At 39.7% G+C, this 15,129-nt stretch overlaps 1 protein-coding gene across 4 annotated transcripts; it reads left to right on the top strand.

Annotated features, from left to right (window-relative positions):
* Positions 1 to 3,866: 3,866 nt before the first annotated feature.
* Positions 3,867 to 13,468, top strand: nr2f6b (nuclear receptor subfamily 2, group F, member 6b). 4 transcript variants are annotated; one of them, XM_056266501.1, is made up of 6 exons: positions 3,867 to 4,138; positions 5,065 to 5,225; positions 5,304 to 5,654; positions 7,681 to 7,796; positions 7,965 to 8,540; positions 12,901 to 13,468. In XM_056266501.1, exons 3-6 carry the CDS (start codon positions 5,386 to 5,388, stop codon positions 13,173 to 13,175), a joined length of 1,236 nt encoding a protein of 411 aa, XP_056122476.1. In that variant the 5' UTR covers positions 3,867 to 4,138; positions 5,065 to 5,225; positions 5,304 to 5,385; the 3' UTR covers positions 13,176 to 13,468. The 4 variants fall into 4 exon arrangements, with proteins under 4 accessions (XP_056122476.1, XP_056122475.1, XP_056122479.1 ...); XM_056266503.1 differs by lacking the exon at positions 3,867 to 4,138 and adding an exon at positions 4,180 to 4,315; XM_056266500.1 differs by lacking the exon at positions 5,065 to 5,225 and having other exon boundaries at positions 3,868 to 4,138.
* Positions 13,469 to 15,129: the final 1,661 nt, after the last annotated feature.

The raw sequence follows: 15,129 nt of genomic DNA, 5'->3' as shown, positions 1-15,129 counted from the left end.
AGCAATATACAGATGGCAATGTACAATATGCAGTGGGTTAGTAGGATAAGTCGATGTGCTTGCAAAGTTATTTATAGTCAGTAGAATGTCTGTTAGGGAGCATCAAAAGAAACTGTTAACAGATATGAATCAGCCAGTCTAATACTTTAATGAGAATTAGTTGACCTGTAGTTGCAAAGTCACTTATAGTTAGTAGAATGTCTAAGTGGACCATCAAAATGAAGTGTTACCCATATTTTAAAATAAGCCTACAAATTTGGCACACTATTTATTTATTAGTTATTCATAACTAATTCACATCCATACAGACGTCATACAAAGCAGGAACTTCAAATACGAAAATCGAGCATGTCACACAAATCCAGCAGCATCTGTGTCGTGTAAAGTGTTTTAAGAGCTTAGGGATGTTCCGATCCCTGGGAAAAAACTCACAAAAACAAGAGCTGTCAATCACAGCACGGGGGATGGGTTATTAGGACCCCACGCCCGCTTCCAAAGCACACACGCACACACAGCAGGCTCTGACCCACAGGGTTAAGGTCACCTCATTTACCCCAAACATCATGTCACATTTAAATACGCTTCCCCCTGAACAGCATGGGATTGTGGCTGGCCGATGCTCTTTTTCTCACAGACGTCAATGCTCTCTTTTTCCTCTTACACTGTTTTCCTCTCATTTCCTCTGGCCCTCCCTTTCTTCACTCTTAACCTCTCACACTCAGTACTTATCAGTAAAGCATGCTGCTATTCAGATAAAAAAAAAAAGAGAGGTTTGACCCTGATCAAATGAGGGAATGTTTTTATGTTCTCTCTTTTTCTCTTTCTTTTATTTCAGATGTCCAGACTATTAAAGCGTGGATAAATTAATAAAAACATCTACTCACACTCCTTCCAAACTGAACTAATGGAACTGAAATGGAGATATTTAGCAAAATGTCCAAACTGATCTTTTCAGTAGGTATACAAAAGTGAGGGAGCGTGCACATGGACACGTTGACCACTTTTATAGTGTTTTTTTTATTTATTATCTTGGCAGTGTTTGGGTGAACTAACCCTTCAAATAACATACTGTATCATTGCTAGATTGGATACATTGGAGTCTCCATGCACAGCCCAAACTGACCCAAAACCACTGCACCACACACACTGACCTCACATAAAACCCTAACTCTCTTTTCTAGTAAGAGACGGATTAAGAGAGTAAGAATCTTAGAGGTGAAAGCAGACAGCATGGGCCTAAAGGGAGCAGGTTTGTAATCCCTTTACTCAATAAGATGTCTTCATTGAGCGTATTAGAGCCCAGTGAATAAGCTGACCCTTTTTTCTTTCCCTCCTTCTTGCTCCATCCCTTGTTTTCCCTGTCTCTGCTGGAAAATGGTAGTTCTGTATTTTTACTGCAAGTTATTTACTTTTGCTAATCATTACAGTTAAAAATGTTTAATAATGCAACAGTGACAAATTTATCAAATGCAAAAATCGCAAAAAAACAAACAAAAATTACAGTGACTGAGAACTGAAGAAAACGCATGCAAATAAAAAAACACCAGCAAATTAAGAAAACATCTTCATCAGTTTGACAACATGTGCTGCAAATACCAAATACAGAAACGTACTGCAAATACTCACAATGCAACCAAATACAGAAACGCGCTACAAATACAACAACCTTTTTTCTGTATGTGGTTGCATTGTGAGTATTTGCAGAGAATGAGTTGTCAAACTGACGATGGTTTCTTAGTTTACTATTTTTTTTTCTATTTGTATGTCTTTTCTTCAGTTGCAGTGTGTTGAGCTGTCTCTCTCTACTAGTTTTGAAAAGTACACAAAAGCTGCAGAAATATAGAGAATAAAGTTAAATAATTGATTTCATTTTAAATTCTTAAATTATTCTATTTTTAGTCATTTATTTTCTCTACATTTTATTCAAATTGGTTTTATTTTACAGATACACAATTTAACTTTTTTTGCTCAAAATCTAGTATATGCCTTGTTCTAACGTTAAGTCCTTGACAAGGTGATACTTTTATAGATTCTATAGGAACATAATCAAGTATTATTTTAATTATTCCACCTTTGTTTAGAGGAACACTTGACTAAATATTTAGTTGGTGCAACACATCTTTAAAAACCTTGTAATCAATACTGAGGTCAACTTATTTGAATAACAATGCTCAAGTGTGACTTTCCCACCGAATGAGGGCAGTTCTCTCTGTTTTTCTCAGGGTGGAGGATGTTGATTGTTGTCCCTGCCGTGCTCCGCTGTGGCCCTAGCAGATGTTCCTGTACGGCCAGTGTCTGACGCTCAGTCTCTCTGTTAAGGTCAAAGGTCCCACAACATCGGGAGACAGACCTCTCGTATGGGTCAGAGAGCACCATGACGCTAATAGATGCTTAGTTCAGTGTGTGTTTGTGTGTTGCGTGTTGCTCGGGCAAATGGTTTTACACCTATGAAATGGTTAAAGTTTAAACCCACTTACCACATTCCTCAACACCTGAACCAAGAGCTCAGACTGTCTGGGCTATTAATGTTGTAAGGCCACAGCATCGTTGAAACTAAGCTTTTCCCTGAAAAATCTGATAAGAATAAAACGCTTTGTAAACGCCAATACTTTAATACAGATGATAAAAGGAAAGAATAAAATGTAAAGATTGAACTTATTTATTTAAAAGGGCTGAAATTATGACTGGATGTTCCAATGTGTGCACATACATACTAGGTAAATGATCTATGATAATCTGAGATATATATTGCCTTTTATATGTTGGAAAGAGAGACTCCAGGAGAGGCTGTATTCCGGATCAAAGACCAACAATTCAACCCCAGAAACCTGGAAACACAGAGGGAAAACAAACACAGCAAAGCGATCAAAGAGAGCAGAGAACAAATGGCTCAAAAGGTGCCATTTGAAATTTGTAGGATGCAAATTTTTAAATGATTAAAAAGAATAAACATGACTTGGAAAATGACAAAATAGCATCAATACAAAGAAATAGCATCAATTTGTATTAGAATATACTGTATCATAAAGAAGTAATTTAAGAGCTTCAAAGATAAAGAAAATAAAAAAAAGGCAAAAGGTAAACATATTTAGCCTAAATGAATTTCAAAATTAATAAAAAAAAAAAAAAAACTTTTGTGGTTGTACCATCTGACATTTCACAACCATGTTTGCTGTTTTTAGCAGAGTTTGAAACCAGGTCAGGCTTGGAAACCAGCTAGACCAACCAAAACCAGCTAAGACCAAACCAGCTTCAGTTTTCTAAGCAGGGTAAAAGCCAAAACAATCAGATGAGAAGACAAAAAGATTTCCGTGAGCTTCCTCCTCAGAGAGTGATCTAAAAAAGCTCTAAATCAGATTAACAAATCAGCTCTAAGCTCTTCACTGCACAAATACACCACATTTACAGCTGCTCAGCTCAAAGTACTCTCCCAGAGTACATCTATATAAAATAAAGACTTCTTTAATAATATTAGGTTATGATTGGTGAAATAAGATGAAATACAGGGCCTGCATGTTTTTTTGTGGTTTTTTGACACTGTCCAAGTCAAAGTTTGGTGAGTAACTTTCTGCAGTGAAATAACAAGCTTTAAAATAAAATCTTTGGCTGTGGTCTGTCATGTAATTTGATTTTAATCACATGTTGAGATCTTCACTTAGGAAGTCTTCACCATCCTAAGATGCATGCTGAGTGTACCTATGGTCTTCCCTTGAGGGGTTAACCGTGTGTGTGGTAACACATTCCTGGTTGTTTGTGTAGAGTGGCTACAGCCCACTCACTGCTCTTTGACTCTATTACCCTTATAAGGCAGGCGGCACCATGGCAACCAGAGGGCTTGAATAGCAGTGTCAAATCCCTGAACACACAGACACACGCTCGCTCAACCGCCACTACTCAGAGAGAGAGAGAGAGAGAGAGAGAGAGAGAGAGAGAGAACAGTGCAAGGTTTGTTGGCCAGTCACCACAGACGCTCGGGTCAGCTGTCTCTCCTGACTGTTGGATCTCATGATTTACTGATGAATGGAGAAAAGCAGGGGATGGGAAGTGGCAGACGGCTAAAAGAGCTTCGGATCAGTTCCTGGAAATGCTGAGGCCCCGTAGACCATACGGCTGGACGAACCGGCACTGACGAAACAAGGTATGGAAGGACTCTCTGTCGTATTTGCACAGAGCGTACTGAGACTTGCCTCTGTATGGTCAAAATGTGCTTCCTTCTCTACAGTGAGAAGCAAGTTGAAAGAGCATTCTGGATTGTGTTGTTTAACAACGAGAAAGACCAAGGAACTTTCTTGAACTTTGATCCTTGAGGAGAAGGGTGGGGGCTGAGTTCTGTTTATCATTACCCAGGTTGCTGTCTGCATGTTTGGCATTGTGGTTTAGTGCTGTTTGGAAATCAACTCTTCACTAGCAGTTTAAAAGAGGCAGTTTCTTTTGGATTGTATGAAGTTTAGATAATCCCAGATGATCTTTTTATTGCTCTTTCATAGCTCAGGGGCCTGAAGTTCTCAGATGTTTCACCTAACCCTTAGGGAAAGTAAAAGTAGACACAAATTAGACCACAGTTAAAGCATAAAGCTATAAAATGGATGTTGATATCTCAGTTAACATGGTCTCTGAAGAATTTTATGAGAAATGTTTGAGTTCAACGACTTTGGCATCTTCAGAGAACACTGTTGAGGAACTCTTCTGAAACTCTGGAGAAGACACTTATGAGATAAGTGGAAACTATCGAGATGCTAAGTGATTTTTCTTCTGTAGGTGATTAAAACAAATGAATACAAATAACACTGGCAGGTTGAGTCAAACCTACCCAATTGACCTGTAATACCCGTAACGTTTCTAAACACAATGGCGTGTTTCTCAGCACAGAAGGAACTGGTTTAACTTGTTGGTTACTAGGGGGCATGTCGACTAGGTTTTCCTAGTGAAATGTCACAGTGGCTGCGAGCTGAGAAGGAGTTTCATTTTATCCACGTCTCCGAGCTGTGCAGCATGTGGATGAGCTTGTCTTTTTCCCCGAAGTCTGGGTGCGTTTATGTGTAATTTATCATTTCCTGTGAAAAGGGCGAGGTAAGCTGTCCAACTCTGACCTGCTCATTGAATCAAAGGGATCTTGAGATCTTCAGAGGTTTTGTGGTTAGAGGACATGAAGAAAAGCAACAGGGATGAGGGCTCCCCTCTCAGGATTTTGATATGACATTTGGCGGCAATAACATGTCAGCCTGGTAAGCCTCGGAGGTCTTCAGAGTGCTGTTAAACGTGTTTTTCCTCCAAGTCTGACTTGTTCGGCTTACTGTCTGCAGCTTAAAGGGATTCGCTCCGGGGCGGCTCTGAATTCTCGACGCGGGAAGGTTTCTCAAGCAGCTCCTGCTGGTGTACACAGAGATGGCCATGGTGAGCGGGGGATGGGCCAACCCCAACGGCAGCGCTAATGGACTCGCTGAGAAAGGTTACCTGCGGGGGGAGGAGGAGGGGAGCTCGCCCCGGGCAGGGACCAGCGACGTGGAAGGCGGTGAGGAGGACAAGGCCTGCGTGGTGGACTGCGGTGTGTGTGGAGACAAATCCAGCGGCAAGCACTATGGCGTTTTCACCTGCGAAGGGTGCAAGAGTTTCTTTAAAAGGAGCATCAGACGGAACCTCAACTACACTTGCAGGTGAGAAATTGTCTATCACGCTGTCTTCCATTGTTAAGCAAACAGGTTCATGTTTTCCCACATAAATGAAATCCCCCTTAACTGATTTGTGACTGGTAAGACACAACAGCCAATCACAGCCTCAGTTTCCAGATGTAGCTCAGCAAAGGAATTTGGCTGAACTTTCTGTGAACTCTGTTAACCTCTTACTGACATTAAAATAAGAGTGTATGTAAGTGAACATTAACATACTCATGAATCAGAGCCTGTAATAGAGGAGTTGAATAAATAAAGTAATCATGTTACAATGTTAATCAAGTAATAAGTACTAATGTTAAGATTTAGGCCATTTTCTGCAAGTAAAGAGGGTTTGATTTCACATTGCATCAAATCCTTTCTTACTTGAGCACAATTGTATTTCACCAGTCAGGTCACTTACACCTTGTCCGAACCAGATACAACGCAGCGAACGACTAGCCATACAAGGGCTGCATCCGAAATCGCATACTTCCCTACTATATAGGTGAAATAATTCTCAGTACTAGTAGGCAAAAGTAAGCAACAGGATTTATGAATGGCAGTGAAGCAATGCAACTGATGCTGCTAGGTCACATGATAATGACAACATGGCGAAGGTAGTATGTCCAGATTATATTCAAACTATAGAACACACAAAGTAATTACTTATTCAAAAGAAGTACCTACTCAAGAGAGTGTGCGATTTCGGACGCAGCCAAACTATCCTTTATTGATGAGCATTAATACTGACAATGACAAAGAAACCGCAAGTCATTTTAAACTGGACTTTTGAGGTGACAGAAACTGCGATGCCACAAAGTTGAGCAGAGTTCAAATGTATGAAAAAACAACAGCATGTCCACCAGTGAATTAATCACCAACGGTTCCTGATATCTGAGTTTTTGCAAACCAACTGCAAACCTAATTTGCTGTGATTGTGTTGTTCCGAGCAACATGTAATAGCAACATGCTAAATTTCCATTTCCACAAAAATACCTAGCCATTACAGCTGAATGTTGCACATATATGTATGGTTGTCGAAACACAATTGTGCATGTTGTGTGTAATTGGTCTCTTACAGCAGATCTAACATTAGCCCTGCTGCCATGGGAACTTTTGGAATGAATGAACAGAAACGGTGTCCTTTGTGTTTGTACCAAGGTTATACGACTGATAATTTACCTGAGAATCACTTGCGAGCTCTTCACACATGACAGCTCATGAAGGACAGAGATTAATTCCCAAAACGGGCAATACATTCAGGTTTATATGTTGGATTATAACCTGCAACTTAAATAGTTTTATTTATTACTGTGTATTAGTTTCCATTAGAGTTAGAATTTGTCTTTTGAACAATGACAAAAGATGTATTTTTCATCAATATTACAGGCATTTTAGAAAAAAAAGATAAATTCTTGTAAATCTACTTGTGCAGTTGTACTAGTTTTAGGGATTGTGACAATTAATTGGAAGACACTTATACAATCCAAGATAATTAATTTAACCCAAAGTTTTTGAAAACGTTACACAGAGACCATTATCGTCTCTGTGTAAACTACAAAAAAACGTTGTTAAATGCGCATGCGCATATTCAGTCTATAGTGTTTCTTTAGAAAGTGACATCGCCAACTACTGGCCTGGCAGTAGAACACAGCGTTTTTAGTCGTTTTCGCGGATCCGTGTGAACGGGAATTGTTTTTGACAACGTTGTCGTCTGTACGCGAAAAACACAGAGGAAAAACTTAAGTACTGATTTAGTACATCATTGTCCAGTAAACATACCCCAAGCAGACATTCAAATAATATTCAGGGAAAATATTATTTAAATATTTATTTAATTAAGAATTTGATCTTGTTTTAATCATGCAACATGACAAAACAAATTCAATCTGTAAATGATGTTCACAACTATTTACAGTTTCTCTGTTTATTTGAACGCTCATTATCTTCGGAAAAGTGCTAAATCTTAATTACTCTTTGTTATCTCGTGTACTTTCTCGGCTCAAAGGTATCTAAATTACCTTCACAGGTCAAACAGAGAGTGTCAGATTGATCAGCACCACCGTAATCAGTGTCAGTATTGCCGTCTGAAGAAGTGCTTCCGGGTCGGTATGAGGAAAGAAGGTCAGCAAACCAGTAATATGTGTAATGTAAACATTGTACATACATTCTTGTTTATTTTTACTAAATACCTGTCAGTTGTCCTGAAAAAACTAATTTCCAACATAAATTTGCCAGTTTCATGTTACTTGCATCATCAGAATAGGGAGTTATTTGTTTATAATTTGTTGGATTTTTTATTTTATTTTCCAGCGGTCCAGCGTGGTCGAATTCCTCCCTCACACGCAGGCATCAGCCCAGCCTCCATGGTTGGAGCAGGCGGTGATGTTGGAGGAGGTCCGGGCATGGGTGCTGATTTCTATAATGGTCAGCCAGTGTCTGAACTCATCTCTCAGCTGCTGAGAGCAGAGCCGTACCCCAACAGCCGCTACGGAGCCCAGTGCGGCCAGCAGCTCACAGGAGCCAACAGCTCCATCATGGGCATTGACAATATATGTGAGCTGGCAGCCCGACTGCTCTTCAGTACCATAGAGTGGGCCCGGAATATTCCGTACTTTCCTGACCTGCCCGTGTCGGAGCAGGTGGCCCTTCTGAGGCTCAGCTGGAGTGAACTGTTCATCCTGAATGCAGCTCAATCGGCTCTGCCCCTGCACACGGCCCCCCTACTAGCAGCTGCTGGTTTTCACTCCTCCCCCATGCCCGCTGACCGCGTCGTGTCCTTCATGGACCAGGTGCGGGTCTTCCAGGACCAGGTGGACAAACTGGCTCGACTGCAGGTGGATTCTGCTGAATACAGCTGTCTGAAAGCCATCGCTCTTTTCTCACCAGGTGAGTGATGAACCCATGTTAGAAATATATTCCAAAAGGACAGTCTTGTTAGCCTAGAAATCTAGACGCACCCTAGCGGCAGCAAATTTTATTTTGCTGTCAGTTACGTCTAGCAACTGGAGCTGGAAAAAAACAAACTCTAGTCAGGCCAATCATATTGTGTATGTGTAATGTGTAATGATATCATCGTGTATAAGCCCATCGGTGGGCGGGCTTAACATAATGACGGCAGAGTTGCAATGGTTCCGCGTGAATTCCCTGCTACTTGAAACCAAAGAAGATGACTGCTGCTGCTGGCGAACAGCGGTCTTTCGAATCGGCTTTGGCCGCGACTCTTAAGCTTTTCTTTGAGAAAAGAACAAAGAACGGCACTGAAGTCATTCTTAAAAAAGGAAGATGTGTTTGGACTACGTCACCTTCTTCATTGCTCTGGTTGGTTGTAGCGTTATCCTATTGCGTGCAGAGGGAAATTGAAAGACAACCGTTCATCCCGCCCCTCGGATTGAGCCCTGCCAATGGTGTGTTCCCAGACCCAACATTTTGATGTGGGTCTGGCTTGTCAAATCAAATCAAAGAATACCTTATACTTAGGGATACAAATTTGAATTAACTTGTTTAGACTCGTCCCAGACTATTTACACAAACATTGTCTTTGAGAGGAGTGCTATTACATTGTAGGATATCAAACTTACCATTTTCGCCTGCCTTTTGCCACATTCAAGAGGCATTTAGCCATGTCTATGACAATCACAGAAACTTTTGGGCTGAAATTTTGACTTGAGTAAGCATATAGCAATCCCCGAACACCCTACAAACTGCATAGCAACTTGCTTAAAACCACTAAGAAAATTTTTAACCACATAGCAAAATAGTAGAACCTCAGTCTTAAATGCTTAGCAATTTGCTAAAACTATTCAGTAAAGACATAGCAACATGCTATTACCCCTCAGAAAATATTAGGAAAGGCTTAGCAAAATGCTAATACATCTCAGAACATGTTTGTAAAGGTATAGCAAAAAGTTATAACCTCTCATAACACGTGAACGCAAAGCATCATTCCAAAACCTATTCTCAATACAAGTTAGTAAAGGCATATAGCAGCAACATGTTAAAAAACATTCAAAACATGTTAGTAAGTGCATAACTACATGCTAAATCACTTAGAACATGTTTGTAAAACAAGCAAACATTGCTAAAACCTCTCACGATAACACATAGTAGCATGAAATAACAGTAAATGCATATCTACATGCTAAAATCATTCAGAACATATTAGTTAAGGCATAGCAACTTGCTAAAACCTCCCAGAACATTTTAATAAAGGAATAGGAACATGCTAAAAGCCCTCAGAACACTTTAGTAAAGGCATAGCAACATGCTAAAACCTCCCAGAATATGTTAGTAAAGGTAAAGCAACATGCTAAATGCCCTCAGAACATGTTAGTAAAGGCATAGCAACATGCTAAAAGCCATCAAAACACTGTAGTAAAGGCATAGCAACATGCTAAAACCTCTCAGAACATGTTAGTAAAGGCATAGCAACATGCTAAAAGCCCTCAGAACACTTTAGTAAAGGCATAGCAACATGCTAAAACCTCCCAGAACATGTTAGTAAAGGCAAAGCAACATGCTAAAAGCCCTCAGAACATGTTAGTAAAGGCATAGCAACATGCTAAAAGCCATCAAAACACTGTAGTAAAAGCATAGCAACATGCTAAAACCTCTCAGAACATGTTAGTAAAGGCATAGCAACATGCTAAAAGCCCTCAGAACACTTAAGTAAAGGCATAGCAACATGCTAAAACCTCCCAGAACATGTTAGTAAAGGCATAGCAACATGCTAAAAGCCCTCAGAACATGTTAGTAAAGGCATAGCAACATGCTAAAAGCCATCAAAACACTGTAGTAAAGGCATAGCAACATGCTAAAAGCCCTCAGAACACTTAAGTAAAGGCATAGCAACATGCTAAAACCTCTCAGAACATGTTAGTAAAGGCATTGCAACATGTAAAAACCTCCCAGAACATGTTAGTAAAGGCAACGCAACATGCTAAAAGCCCTCAGAACATGTAAGTAAAGGCATAGCAACATGCTAAAAGCCATCAAAACACTGTAGTAAAGGCATAGCAACATGCTAAAAGCCATCAAAACACTGTAGTAAAGGCATAGCAACATGCTAAAAGCCCTCAGAACACTTAAGTAAAGGCATAGCAACAAGCTAAAACCTCCCAGAACATGTTAGTAAAGGCAAAGCAACATGCTAAAAGCCCTCAGAACATGTTAGTAAAGGCATAGCAACATGCTAAAAGCCATCAAAACACTGTAGTAAAGGCATAGCAACATGCTAAAACCTCTCAGAACATGTTAGTAAAGGCATAGCAACATGCTAAAACCTCCCAGAACATGTTAGCAAAGGCATAGCAACATGCTAAAAGCCCTCAGAACACTTAAGTAAAGGCATAACAACATGCTAAAACCTCTCAGAACATGTTAGTAAAGGCATAGCAACATGCTAAAACCTCCCAGAACATGTTAGTAAAGGCAAAGCAAAATGCTAAAAGCCCTCAGAACATGTTAGTAAAGGCATAGCAACATGCTAAAAGCCATCAAAACACTGTAGTAAAGGCATAGCAACATGCTAAAAGCCATCAAAACACTTAAGTAAAGGCATAGCAACAAGCTAAAACCTCCCAGAACATGTTAGTAAAGCCAAAGCAACATGCTAAAAGCCCTCAGAACATGTAAGTAAATGCATAGCAACATGCTAAAAGCCATCAAAACACTGTAGTAAAGGCATAGCAACATGCTAAAACCTCAGAACATGTTAGTAAAGGCATAGCAACTTGCTTAAACCTCTCAGAACACTTTAGTAAAGGAATAGGAACATGCTAAAACCTCTCAGAACATGTTAGTAAAGGCATAGCAACATGCTAAAAGCCCTCAGAACACTTTAGTAAAGGCATAGCAACGAGCTAAAACCTCCCAGAACATGTTAGTAAAGGCAAAGCAACATGCTAAAAGCCCTCAGAACATGTTAATAAAGGCATAGCAACATGCCAAAAGCCATCAAAACACTGTAGTAAAGGCATAGCAACATGCTAAAACCTCTCAGAACATGTTAGTAAAGGCATAGCAACATGCTAAAAGCCCTCAGAACCCTTTAGTAAAGGCATAGCAACGAGCTAAAACCTCCCAGAACATGTTAGTAAAGGCAAAGCAACATGCTAAAAGCCCTCAGAACATGTTAATAAAGGCATAGCAACATGCCAAAAGCCATCAAAACACTGTAGTAAAGGCATAACAACATGCTAAAACCTCAGAACATGTTAGTAAAGGCATAGCAACATGCCAAAAGCCATCAAAACACTGTAGTAAAGGCATAACAACATGCTAAAACCTCAGAACATGTTAGTAAAGGCATAGCAACATGCTAAAAGCCCTCGGAACACTTTAGTAAAGGCATAACAACATGCTAAAACCTCAGAACATGTTAGTAAAGGCATAGCAACATGCTAAAAGCCCTCGGAACACTTTAGTAAAGGCAAAGCAACATGCTAAAAGCCCTCAAAACACTGTAGTAAAAGCATAGCGACATGCTAAAACCTCTGAACATGTCAGTAAAGGCATAGCAACATGATAAAAGCTCAGAACATGTTAGTAAAGGCCAGTGATGTAGTACTCGAGTCTGGTCTCGAGACCGATTTCTGCTTTCTCGGACTCGTCTCGGACTTGTTCCTTCAAAGACTCGGTCTCGACTCGGACTCGACCCTCAAAGACTTGGTCTTGACTCGGACTCGTCATAGGCGGTCTCATCCCCATCACTAGTTAAGACTGCTCCTCTAAACAATTACCAATCTAGCTTAGTCTGTAGGCCTAACTGTTGATTATTAACTGGGGTGATATTAAATCATGAATATCAAAACTGACATGTCGAGACAAAATCTCGACTCGGACTTGCTTCCTCAAAGACTCGGTCTCGACTCGGACTCGACCCTTCAAAGACTCGGTCTTGACTCGGACTCGACTGTATTTGAAAATCAATGGACTCGGTCTCGACTCGGACTCGACCCTTCAAAGACTCGGTCTTGACTCGGACTCGGCATAGGCGGTCTCGTCCCCATCACTAGTAAAGGCATAAGAACATGCTATAACCGTTCATAACACTTTAGTAACGGCATAGCAACATGCCAAATGTCACTATTCACAAACTGATTTCTAAAAAGTTAAGTCAGGCCAAGTGTTGTTATTTTTTAAGCTTACCTTTGTAAAAGAGAAAATAACAATGCCAAATATCCATTGCGCTCACTGTTTACTGTTATTTCACTTACAGCTGTGTTGTAAACTCTGTGTTCCTCTACAGACGCATGTGGGCTGTCAGATCCGGCGCACGTCGAGAGCTTGCAGGAGAAAGCACAGGTGGCCCTGACAGAGTACGAGCGCATACAGTATCCGGGTCAGCCCCAACGCTTCGGCCGACTCCTGCTGCGACTGCCTGCACTGAGAGCCGTTCCCGCCAACCTCATCTCTCAACTCTTCTTCATGCGGCTGGTAGGCAAGACGCCAATCGAGACGCTTATCCGGGACATGCAGCTCTCTGGAAGCTCTATCAGCTGGCCGTACGCACCTGGACAGTAGATGAACAATCAGAGAACTTGTTCCCATGTCCCATCTCAGGCTGCTCCCATGATTCCACAGTAACTGTGTGGATAGATGTTGTGTTGCTGGTTTTGTATATAGTGTATGCCTAAAAGTGGATGACAAATATGTTCCTATGCAGTTAAATTGAGCCATTCAGTACCAGGATACCTCATGTTTCACATCATGAGCATCAACAAATTCTGTCAAAAACATTTGACAAGATGAATGATAAACAAAGGGCTGATTATGAAGAAGTCCGCTGATATGTGACACAGATCCTGAGTTTTAAAGAAGAGTTTATAATAGGCTACCTTCTTCTCTTTTGAGACCGTAGTGAATTAGTATAGATGTACATTAAGAATCTTTGTAACAGACTGAAATGTTGGGATATATATATATATACTTGAAAAATCAATGGTGAACAGTCAATGGCTATGTTTAGAATGGAATACTTGCATACTGCAAACTAGGAATGTGCCTGAAGCCGAATACTATGTTCAGAAAGGAAATTATGCATTTTACAGAGCCCCTAAAAGGACATAGTGATGGAAAAAAAAAAATGAGATGGGAGGAAAATGCTTTTGCTTTCCCTTGCAATTATATAGTTGGAAAATTAAAATTGTAGGCCTATATAATTTGCAGGTATCAGTTCGCAGGGTATTAAAATCGCCTTTGAACGTGTGTTTGCTTTTTTACTTTAACTTTCAAAATCGTGATCAATCATATTCCATGTATAGGGAGCAGCGGTACTGAACACACATTTTACAAGATGAGATATTTGTCAGTAATGCTCAGAATCTCTTGAGCAAGAAATCCTATGCCATCATCCTGTCAGTCATCTCTCCTTACTATCTTTATGTGATAAGTGAAATCTGATGTAGGCCTACTGTAATGTAACCGACTACCGCAGCAAGCCTCAGATGTCCCTTTAGGGGCTCCGTAGAATGCGTTATTCATTTTCTGTGCCTTTCCGAATTTAGGCTTCGGGCACATTACTACTGCAAGCTGCACACTACTGTATAATGCTTTATATTAAATACTAAGTGAAACAGTATGAAATATGCAACCTTACATGTTCTGAACAGTACTATGCTAATTGTTGTCACGTGACCTCATCATATTGCATGTTTATCATCCAAATATGATACACTGCATTGTGGAATACAGTATTCTGTGCAGTGTGTTCTGCATGTATACGTTGGCAAATGGCCATCCGGGTATTACACACTATGCACAATATACATATTATATACTAAGAAATATTATGAGTAGTATGGAAGTATGCTATTCCAAAACATAGACCATGTCTTGTCCTATTTAAACAGATCTAGGAGTTTTTTATTGGGGTGGAAAAAACGGTACAAAATGTTACATTGCTGACTGTGGGAAATATCAAGTATTTTTGCATATTTAAAAAAAAAAATCAATGATAAACAAACAAGCTCTTATGTAGGAAGACAGTTGCATTTCAGCAGTGTATTGAAAAAAAGTCAAATAAACAAACTGCAAACAAGAGAAAAGGATATTTGGTCCAACTTTTCGTCTGAATTTTATGACTACTGTATTTCCATGATTAGTGAAACTGCAGACATCTACACATTTGCTTTACTAGTCAAATACTTCAAGTTTAATAAAAGCATACCCTTTTGAATAAGAAGTGCACTTTAGCATACTTTTAAAATGAGTACTTCGAATGGAAATGATATACTTTAAAAGAATAAACTTAATTGCAAGCTAAATGTAATGTTTTCAGACACTTAACTGCATGTTACTTGCAATGTTCAAATCAAGTATGTTCTTTAGTAGCTATATCAGTCAACACATAAAAATAAGTGTACTTATTTAAATCATGACAAAATATTATTAAAACATAAATAAATATGTACTTTAAAGTACATTAAACCTTAAAAACCCTAAAAAGGTACATTTAAAAAATGTACCTTAGTGTATT

The sequence above is a fragment of the Rhinichthys klamathensis genome, unplaced genomic scaffold (assembly GCF_029890125.1).
Source record: "Rhinichthys klamathensis goyatoka isolate OS25496 unplaced genomic scaffold, OSU_Roscu_1.1 h1tg000249l_1, whole genome shotgun sequence".
In the NCBI taxonomy this organism is placed as follows: domain Eukaryota; kingdom Metazoa; phylum Chordata; class Actinopteri; order Cypriniformes; family Leuciscidae; genus Rhinichthys; species Rhinichthys klamathensis.
Note: the sequence above shows the minus strand (reverse complement) of the source record. Positions and strands in the feature narration are given on the sequence as shown.

Bases quoted from the DNA above. Each gene is read 5' to 3' on its own strand.
- nr2f6b (XM_056266501.1), top strand. From the start codon at position 5,386: ATGGCCATGGTGAGCGGGGGATGGGCCAACCCCAACGGCAGCGCTAAT. The intron at 5,655-7,680 runs GTGAGAAATTGT...TTACCTTCACAG, and splicing joins AACCTCAACTACACTTGCAG to GTCAAACAGAGAGTGTCAGA. The intron at 7,797-7,964 runs GTAATGTAAACA...TTTATTTTCCAG, and splicing joins TCAGCAAACCAGTAATATGT to CGGTCCAGCGTGGTCGAATT.